Source organism: Pterocles gutturalis, unplaced genomic scaffold (assembly GCF_000699245.1).
Source record: "Pterocles gutturalis isolate BGI_N339 unplaced genomic scaffold, ASM69924v1 scaffold2204, whole genome shotgun sequence".
Lineage (NCBI taxonomy): Eukaryota > Metazoa > Chordata > Aves > Pterocliformes > Pteroclidae > Pterocles > Pterocles gutturalis.
In genome coordinates this window covers 1-10,215 of record NW_010130277.1, presented here as the reverse complement: position 1 = coordinate 10,215, position 10,215 = coordinate 1, and the positions used below count along the sequence as shown (strand labels likewise).

Genomic DNA, 10,215 nt, shown 5'->3' with positions numbered 1-10,215 from the left:
ATAATGAACATAAATATAACCTGGTTTCAGCGAACAGTAAACAAAAGCATTCAACATAATGATTTTTTTTTCCCCCTGAACAGAGCAGTTAGGTGGTCTCTCAATGAAGTGACAAACCACCGCGAAATGCTGCTGGAGAATAAGTAATATTCAATTACCCGACGGCGGCATTTCTCAGAGTGCCTCGCAATCTCCGGCGTTTATTTACCGAGCCGAAAAAGGGCAGCGGGCACTTGAACACTAATCGATCAGTTTGAGCAGGACACCGAAACCCAGCTCAGGCACGACCGAAACCCCGCGTGAACGGCTCGGCTGCCCCAGAGCTCCCGGGGGGGCTAATCCAAGAAAAAGCCCCATGCTGGGACCGGGAGCACACGAAATGGAGGTGGCATCGCACCGACAGACGCCGCGGTGCCCCGGGCACACACTTACCCACACCACGTTGTTATTGACGGAGGAGCTGGGGCCAAACACGCTGTTATCCAAGTGTGGGGAGTTCCTGCTGCTGCTCAGGGGCGATTTGGCAGGATCCTCAAAATCCAGCAAGTTCCCCGTGGCTGCTGCTGTGAACAGAGCGGAGAGGGAATGAGGCAGGAGAGCGGAAAAAGAGATCACACAAAACCAAGCCTTTCTGCAGGAACACAAGACCCCCTGGACAGGGATGCAGCGGAGCTAGCAGCCACCGGTGGAAGGTCCTGGGGACCCGCTTACGTTCGAGGTGAGTCAGGATCAGCCCTGGGCAAAGCTGAGACACCCCAGCCCCAGGACACCCTGGCCCCCGGACACACCAGCCCCATGGTGACACCCCAGCCCCAGGACACCCCGGCCCCACGGTGACATCTGCAGCTCAGCCCATGGCATCGATTCAGCATCCTACAAAAATGCATCGTTATAAGACCAGGGCAAATCCTGCCCTGGGTGAGGAGCAGTCTCCTTGGAGCCTCCATCCCTCGGAGCCCATTCCTACACCCGCGCCAGCCCCGAGCCTCCTTTATCCTGATGTGCCACCACTTGTGACAGATTCCTCCAGTCCTGGGCCTTCACACGAAGCAAGGCGACGTGCCAGCCTGGAAGGACGCCCGGTTTGATGCTATTCTGCTCTGTGCCAAATCCTCTTATCTCCAAGGCCAGCATGGAAGAGGGATTAGCCTTTTGTCCCACTTCTCCCTGCCTACGTCTCGTGAGTTTCAGAGGCAGCAGAGCACCCAGGCACTGAATTATGAGAGGTTTCACTAATTAATTGTTTTATTTTCACACGCCTCTCCTTCCTTAGGGCAGCCGGAGGCAGAGCGGCACAAGGACGTCCATCTCCTTCAGCTTGGGTCCAAGACAAACCCCAAATCCCACTCAGGACGTGTGGGTCCACGCTAAGCTCATCAGGACATTACGGCCAATTTGCCTCGGGCAGAAGTAAAGGGATTTGGGGCGGCAGGAGCTGAGCACGAGCGGCTGCGCGAGATATTTAAGGGGAGATGGACTTGGCAGGCGGCCACCGTGTCCCAAGCGCTCCGTCGAGGGCAACATCTCCACTAGGACCAAAGGGTTTGGTCTTCAAAGCCCTCCCAGGCGCTGCCCCGCTCAGGGAAAACCCCGCAGACCCCAGGCTGTCCCTGTCCCTGTCCCCAAGCTCTGCTCTCGGTGACTTACATGCGCCAGGACGGGCAGGGGCATCCGAGCTGGGGCTGCTCGTCCCTTCTCCTTCCAGCATGGACCTTTCCCGTTTCTCCTTCTCTGCAAAAGAAAGAGATGCCGTCACATCGCGGAGCACTTCCCCGAAGCCTTTTGGGAGGAGGGACTGGGGGGGACACGGCTGGGACAGGCCACCAGATCTCAGCCCAGCTCTGGGTGTAATTTATAATCTCACGGAAGGTAAAAAGCAAAAATCCCGCGAGTGGGAGGGCTGGGAGTGCAGCAGACGGTCCTGCACACCCCACCTGCGAGGCAGGAGCTCGGCCAAAGCTCGGCTGGATTTACACGGCTGTCGAGAGAAACCTGGAAGATGCTTTAAATCACCCCAGAGGTGAGACCAACCTCAACGGCAGCCGGGAAATCTGTAGGGCGAGGGGAAAAGGCACTGGAAAGCTGGAAAAACCCCAAAGTCATCCCTTGAACTTTCAGGTGAAGAGGAGGAAAAAGGGAAACAAAGCCTCACCTTCCTTAGCCGCTTGCCAGAATTCAAAGGCGATTTTGAAAGCCTGGGCTACGGTGAGGGTGACCGCCTGCGCCTGGAACGACAGCGGTGAGGCAGCACGTTAACCGACGGGTCCTCGTGTGCACCGACATCATTTGGAGGTTTTGCTTTGCAGATTTACGTTAACCTGGATCCAACCAGTCCTGCGCTCAAACACTGACGGAAGCAGAGACGCGCTCCGTGCAGGACACGCAGCTCATCGCAGACACGTCTCGCGGGGTCACGGGCAGACGGAGGAGGCAGGGACACGGCTGTCACAGCCACCGCACTGATGGATGGAGCATCACCCGCCAGAACAACCTACATCCCAAAGGGAACCAGCACCGGGGCCAAGCCCTGGACCACGCCAGAGCCAGGAGGGATGCGCAGAGCTGGGCTCCATCCCTCCCCACGCACAACCACGTGCACGAGGATGCTCCAAGAGCAACAGACAACAGGGTAAAATGCCGGGAATCTGCAGCTCCCAGGGAGACAATCTTGGAGGCAGGGTCCCCCGAGCTAAGCTGGGGTCACCCTCGCTCAGAGCTGGGCTTGTTCTGGAACAGAGCAGGCGGCAGCAGCGGGGACACCTTCCTCCTCAGCCCCTCCCCAAGCCAAGAGCTGGAGCAGCATTAAACCCCCCCACTGCCTTAAACAGCCCGAGTTGCTGCAGATATATAAATAGTGCCCGAAACGCCGGTTTCATCAGGCGCAGGCAGAGCTCAGGAGCAGCTAAGTGCACGCAGATAATGAGGATCACTGCAAGGCCGGCGTGCCGCAGGAGCCTCCAGGCGTGAGTTGGTTTTACCAACTTTGCAAACCAACAAACCCAGATCCAGGTCTGGAACCCGCAGCCCCCGGTAGCTGGGAGGATGCAGACATGGGGGGAGTGTGAAGGGAGCAGAGGCGTCCCCCGAAAGCTGGGCGAGGGGACCCAGCAAACCCATCAGTGCCAGCGACGCCCGGCAAAGCGGGAGAGCTCATCTGAGCGTCGCAGCTATTTACATCTCTGATGGAAGCGCAAACGCTTTATGGCAAAAACTTAAATATGGTAATTAAGTATGAAACTCCTCACAGCTGTTTACAATTTAAGCTGTCACATCTGAATCAAGTTTAATAGACCCAGCAACCATTGAGAATTACCCATGAACTAAAAATACGGACTAATTAAACACCCGTGACTGGTAGCTGTGCACGCATTCAGGGACCCTGCCCTGGGGCAGGGACAGTCCCTGGGCTGGGAGCGGGGCATCACCTTACCAGCGTGATGTTCAAGCATTTTACAGGCAAGGGGAAAAAAAAAATATATTTCCAGTTATTGCCACAAACGGCCTTGGAGAACTTTATTTGGAGGGAGACATACTGAGCTGATCTACCACTGAGATAATTCTTTTAGCACTGGAGAGATTTAAATTTTAATTTGCAGAGCGAAGCTTATCTTCGCCATGCAAGGATGGGAGCGCACGCCATGGAAAGGAGAGACAACTTGTAGCTTCCATTATTCTCTCCCCAGAAAAAGAAAAAGAAAATCCAAGCTGGGAGAAGCCCAGAATATTAACAGAGCTGCAGCGGCCGCGCTCTGGGCACAGGGATGCTCGGAAGGGTCGGGAATCACCGCACCGGGATGCGCTGGGTGGGAACAGCTCTTGGGATGTTTGTTTCCCTGCGGATTTGGGAGATCCCCTGCCCATCCTGATGCACTGAATCGACATGAAAAAAATCCCATGAGTGGGTTCAAAGCAAGAGCCACGGACCGTTCTCCATACACAGGTCTGCTCCACCCCCCATCCTCGGCACACAGCGGGGTCCCCCATGGAGAGGACACGGCCCGCTCTGCAAAGATGCTGCTAAAAATTGGCCAGGGAGCTTCAACGGCAAGAAATGGAAGGAAGCCAGGAGAGCGAGCCCAGAACTGCTGGCTGAATGCTTCCCATCGATGGGGACACCCTCCGGCAGCTCGCTACCAGCCTCCCCGGAGACCCCTCTGCTCGCCCGGCTCCGACCGGCGCCGGCAGCCCGGGGAAACAGATGCTGGGCAGGGAAGAGTCCCAGCAACTGGGACTCTGGGCAGGGGGGTCTGGGGTCTGCCAGCCCAGACCTTGGGGCCAAGAAAGGCTTTTACCTGCCAAGAGGATGGGCTGAATCCAGCCTCGAGAGCAATGGCCAGGCACCGGGCAGGATTATCAGCGGGAGGGTGGGTGCTCTCCTGCGGCCGTTTGCAGGGGCAGGGCCCCCCCTCGCCCTAACTAAGGACAGAGCTGTTATCTCACTGGCACAGCCCCTCTCTGCTTCCTCCTCCTACAGCCACATCCCCATTTCCTCCTCTGGACTGACCATTTTCCGTTTGGTACAGAGGAAGGCATGGCACTCCAGGTTCTCATTGAGCTGGTTCTGGGCAATGTAGGCAAACACTTTATCGTGGATCTTGTCTGCCGTGCAGTAGGATATCCTGAAAGACAGAAGGAAATGTCTCGTCCGGGGTCCTGCGGGCAAGAGAGATCAACCAACCCCTCCTCTGACCTACCAACAAGCGCCCACCGCAGGGCTGCTGGCTCCAGGGCCAGGCAGGGAAGGCAGAGGGAGTGTCACCAGGCTTCGATAAAACTCCTTCACAAAGCGGAGGAGTCGATGCCACTGGCTTGAGCACAAGAGAAGCCCAGAGCAGGTCCCGAAGCCATGGTGTGAACCATGTGCATCGCACGCAGAGCCAGGAGAGAAGAGAGAATCTTTCATCTTGTAGGGAAGGAGAGGTTAGAGGGGGTTAGAGAAATGCTCTGCCTGCAGAAGAGACTCCGGAGGATTTTCCTTGGAGGAGAAGCTCCAAGGAGAGGGAAGGACTTGTTCTCAGCCTATGATTTAATCTCAAGGCTCAAACCAGGGAAGGAAATGGATGCAAGGTCGCCCAAGAAAAGCTGTGTGCAAGGCTGGAATTCAGGCTCTGAGATCTGCAGTAGCAGATGCACAGGACACACGGATGCTCCGAGAGCCCTGAGCCCACGGGACACAGGGCAGGAGGCAGGGCTGACTCCAAAACGCCGAATGTGGCTCGGGAAGAAGAACAGGCTGAGCTGTCCGGGGAGACCAGGCTGTGAGCGAGGGCTCAGCTCCCTTCTGCAGGGCAGCGGGTCCCTCGGCATCAGCCACTGTCACCTCCCGCGGGTCCATCCGCACCAGGAGCTGCGGGACCGAGGGTCTGAAGCCAGCAAGCACCAGGCGGAGCGGCCCCGGAGGTTTAGTGCGAGGTGACAGGCGCAAGCAGCGAGCAAAGCCTCTTCCTTGGGCATGCGACAGATCCCAGAGGTGGTAAGGAAAGAGGAAAGCCAAGGAAAAAGTGGGATGCTGCAGTAAAAGCTCTCCCATGGCCCCACGATGCCCCTCCAGCGCTCGCTGACCCCAAGAGTTTGCTGGGAGGGGACAGGAAAGTCCCAGTTCCCAGAAGATGCTGGGATTTAAGAGCCACATTCAAAATTTATCTACACGGCGTTAGTTTCTCGCTGCACTAAGGATGCCTCTGCTCAGTGGCCTACATTCTGTTTTCCAGAGCCGAGCCGTGCTCTGGGTGGAAGAGGCACCTGGATGCTCGCTCCTTCCTTCCCGTTTGTTCGCCCCGGAGTTGAGCTGGTTTTACCACCCAGGCCTCTGGCAGCGGCGTTTGGCGACGGTGGCTGCGTCGTAGCCTCAGCCACCTTGTCCTGGGGCAAGAGCTCAGAGCCAGCATCATCCCGGTGAGCAGAAAAGCCAAAGAGGAGATCACAGAGGTGTTAGAGGCAAGCCCTGGGACTGCCACCGGTGCAGCACTCTCGCAGAGCGAGGAGATGACCCCCGCACCGCCCCCAGCTTTCACCCTGATCCCTGCATCACCGGGAGCAGCATCAATCCTTTAAGGATTCAGGATACGCTGACTCCAGCCAACTGAAGGAGGGGATGCTCCTACCCAAGCACTGACCGGGAGGAAGAGCTTCATCACCGGCTGTTAAAGCCTCTGGGCAGAATTTAAGGCAGCACCTAAAAACCCAGCCCCACAGCTCTGCTTTTACACCAGCGTGGCAGTCTGGATTTTGGCGTGAGCGTGGCTGCGTTGCCCAGCTCTGCTCTTTAGCAGTGGGTTCGTCTCCCGGGGAGGGCGGGGGGCTCAGCACCGGTGGCTGTACGCGACGGCTTGGTTTAAACCGGAGAAAAGCAAGCAGGTTAGTGGTGTGGTTAGAGAGCCTCAGCCCTGCGCTCCCCGCCCTGGATTTTGCACAGGGGGACAGCGCAGCAGGGGAAGGACAGAAGCAGAGTGTGGGGATGAAGAAGGACAAGGGACAGAGGAGATGGAAAGGGCTGGATCCCAGCTGAGCTCTGTTCCACCAGGTCTGCGCCTGCCTCCAGCCTCTTTGGAAAAAATATTTCCCAAAGGCAGAGGAGCGGATACGGGATAATCCATCCTCGCCCTCCCCACATGGCTGCCCCAGCCCTGCTCTTCGTCAGAGCTAATTAAACCCAGCAGAGGTGCAGAGCAGCCAGCGAGGGGAGGGCAGCCCCGGCTCCGGTGTCCTCTCCCACTCGGGGATGCTCAGCCCATCCTCTGTGTTTGACTCTTGCCATCACTCTGGGTGCTCCAGCATTTCCACTGCCGGGAGCAGGCGGTGAAGCCACCCGTGGCTGCAGATCTGCATTCTGCACACACAGAGCCTCTGGGCTCGTCGTGTCTTTCCTTATCCCTCACTGCACCAGACATAAATTTACCTTAAATTTAGCAACCACCCTCCTTCCCCCACCAGTGCTTTCCATCAAGACGTGACGGCCGGTGAGGCATCATCCGGATGGAGAATGGAGCAGAGAGGGACCCTGGGGACACGCACCCACCGAAGCGCATCCCATCCCATAACCCACCTGTATATGGAGACGTTCTCGATCAGCTCATTCGTTCCGCTGTCGTTTAACACGATCCCTCTGGGCGAGACTTTCAGAGTCACTTTCTGCAGTTTCTTTCCACTCGCTTTCGCCTTTGGAAGGAAAAGAGGGTGAGGAAAGATCCAAGCTGTGAACACCGATACGTCTGCGGTGCACGGGCAGAGGCTCCAGATCCACGCTACCCAACAGGCATGTTAACAGCACTCGTTAGTACTGGAGGAATTTACTACCCAGGCGTGATAAGACACTCGTTAAAACTTTCCTCCCCTGAAGCAGTGATTTCTGCCGGCATTCACGAGACGAGGACACGCACCATCCACCCCACGCTCCGCGAGGATTTCCTGTGGGCATCCGCAGGGAGCAGCGGCTGCTCTGCCCACGCTGCGCACGGCTGCGAGTGCTCGGTGAAACCCCGAGGAGTTCTGTCCTTAGGGTCAGCTCCGGAGCAGAGGGGACATCAGCACAAAGCCACGCTCACGGGAACCGCGTCAGGAGGGGACGGTCCTGCGGGACGCGGGCTCCCACGCAGCTCTGAGCTGTGCTGCTGTTTTTTTTTGAGCATCCCCCCCACCAAGGTCAGGCTGCTGGCTTAAAAAGTGACCGGACTTTTAAGGGCCACTTTCTCCTATTTCCTAGTCTTGTGCTTTCAGCCTTCAGGTTACATTCAGCTCACCGCCCAGCTTCTCTCCAAAATAAAAATACTCCCTGAGCCAGCTGCAGCCCTGGATCCTCAGCCCTGCTCCCTGGGGACCTCACTTGAGCCGCATCCAGAGCGGCCGGCGGTGGGTCCTGCCCCTCCGCAGCTGGGCTCAGCCCTGGGGCTCCGTTCTGGTCGATCAGAGCAGACACCAAGGGCTCTGCCAGCGGCTCCTGTTTCATGCAAGCGCTCCCCTCCCGTCCGGCTCAGCACATGCCAGGAAAAGATCCGTCGTTACCCAGCACAGTTCGCCACCCCATTGAGTTTTACGATGGTTAACGGTACAGTTGGGTCTTTGCCTCATTCAGCTTTATAAGGACTTAAAGAAACGTTAATTTTACTCGGAGCCCGGTGAGCTGGGGCTCTGGGGAGACTCGGTGCTAGAGGACGGCTGAAAATAGGTCCCTCTTGCACCAGAGGTTACATCGGGACCAGGCTGTAGGACTGGGCATCGGAGCAAGCTGTCCTGCTCCCTTCTCCTCTTAACCCTCCAAATCCCGGGAAGAACACCCAGAACCGTACACCAGCTCTCGCTCACATGCTGCCTGCGCTCAGAACGCTGCCCCTGCCTTGCAAGAGGACAGCCTGCCCTGGGGAAGGCTGATTTCACCAGGTCAGAGCTTCTCCCACACCCCGGGTCACCCCAAGCTTATCAAGGGGACCCAGAGCTGAGACACACCACCAGCTCCCCGCAGCCTGTCCCATCCCCGGGCTGGCCCCAAGGGCTTCCCAGTGCCGCCGTTGGCGTTTCTACCCACCCCACCAGACACCTGCCCACCTCTGGAGGGGCTGGACCCCCAATCCCGACACCCCCCAGCCTGCAGACGGACAGTGCTGCCTCCGGAGCCGTGGCTTTTGAAACCCCCCAGGAACAGACTGGTTTGAGCAGCAGGAGACGGGGCTGTGCTCCAGCACGGACACTCACCGTAGCCACGATCCTTTTGATGGCAGCCGCAGAGAGCTCCTCGCCCTTGGGCTGCTCCACCAGCGTCATGCCCATGTACTTGAGGCTGAAGAGCATCCCCTCCAGCAGCGTCTCACGGGTATCGGTCCAGTTCTCCGGGAGCTCTAGAGAGGCAATAAAGAGGCTCTTAGATTCCCAAATGCACAAGAACACCCACTACGCTCCGAGGGAAGGTTTGGGTATGAGCAGGGTGATGGTTTAGCTCCTGTCTGGACCCCTGTGTCTGTGCAGTGCTGCCACAGCTGCAGGAAGGAGACGGGGCAGAGGCAAGAACAACCCCCCAAATTTTTTCCATGAGCCACAGCAAATGGTAGCGACCCTTGAAGATCCATCAGCTCCTCAGTTTAACCCTGAGCATCCAGCCCACACCACAAGCAAGGGGCTCCCGAGCCCCAGCCAGGCGCAGGGGGGCTCAGCGCCGGCCCACGCACGGCAATAACCTCCCCCCGCGCTGCCCATCACCTACCCGCAGAGGCTAAGCCGGGATTTGCCGCCAGCTAAGCCCACGCGCAGCCGCAGGGATCCAGGTGATGCGCGGGGACTTGCTAAATCCGTCACCAAAACCCCTGAGGGGCAAAGCTTCAACGGGGGAGGTTTCTGTTTTCCCCCCAAGATCACCAAGGGACCACCAGCCTCCTCCCTTATGTGCTGGGGGGTGGGAAAGAGGGTCCTAAATGCAGAGACTAAGTCTGGGACCAAACTGGCAGTCAGGTGAGTATTTCTAAGCCTGAAATCGCACCACAGGGCGCGGAGCCGGTGACCCAGGATCTGCAGCTCTCATTTTAAGAATTTGCTTCGAGCAGGAGACAACAAACCACGAGGTGCCCACGGCCCTGGGGAGCGATGGGGCTCCTGGAGAGGAGCCTCCACTCGCTGCAGACTAAACCCGTCCCTGATGCCTTGGATTCACCCCCCTTCGGCTGCCTCCAAGCTCCCCACAAACCTGCAGCGCCGGGAGGGCAGGGCTGCGGGGGGGACGGACGCGTCCCTGGGGTAACCCCGGTGACTCAGCCTCGGGACGGGAGATAAGCCCTAAACCCGGCACCACTCCCAGCGCCGGACGCTGAACCACCCCAGTGCCTGGCACTGGGTAAGGTCGGAGTGACAGAAGTGGGACCCCAGGAAGGGGCTCTGTGCCCCCAAACCTGGAGAGGGAAAGGAAAAACCAAAGACAGACGGGATGCTGTGTTTATGTCACATCCCGGCCAGAAACAGAGGGTGCCAGTGGAAAGTCTGGATTTCTCAAAAGCCACTGTCCTCCCACCCTTGGCGGCCGAAGCCAGGTGAGCACGCCGGGGCGGCCGAAGCCAGGTGAGCACACCGGGGCGGAGGGCAGTTTGCCTGCGATGGACGGGCAGCTGCCTGCCCCACGCTCCCTGCCTGCTACCCAGGCACAGCGCGTGCCCCCCATCCCGTCCCGCATCCCGTGCAGGGCAGCTCGGGGCCTCTCTGAGGAGAGGGACCCCCCCCAAAACACCCCACCCTGCC

At 58.3% G+C, this 10,215-nt stretch overlaps 1 protein-coding gene across 1 annotated transcript in view; it reads right to left on the bottom strand.

Annotated features, from left to right (window-relative positions):
- LDLRAP1 (low density lipoprotein receptor adaptor protein 1) overlaps positions 1-8,825 on the bottom strand; it is a 12,041-nt gene extending 3,216 nt beyond the window's left edge. The window contains exons 1-6 of the mRNA XM_010080150.1: positions 8,689-8,825; positions 7,046-7,158; positions 4,505-4,619; positions 2,153-2,225; positions 1,648-1,731; positions 433-563 (exon numbers count right to left, since the gene is read on the bottom strand). Of these exons, the coding sequence (XP_010078452.1) occupies positions 433-563; positions 1,648-1,731; positions 2,153-2,225; positions 4,505-4,619; positions 7,046-7,158; positions 8,689-8,784 (612 nt within the window). The 5' untranslated portion in view covers positions 8,785-8,825. The remainder of the gene's footprint in view (positions 1-432; positions 564-1,647; positions 1,732-2,152; positions 2,226-4,504; positions 4,620-7,045; positions 7,159-8,688) is intronic.
- Between the last annotated feature and the right edge of the window lie 1,390 nt (positions 8,826-10,215).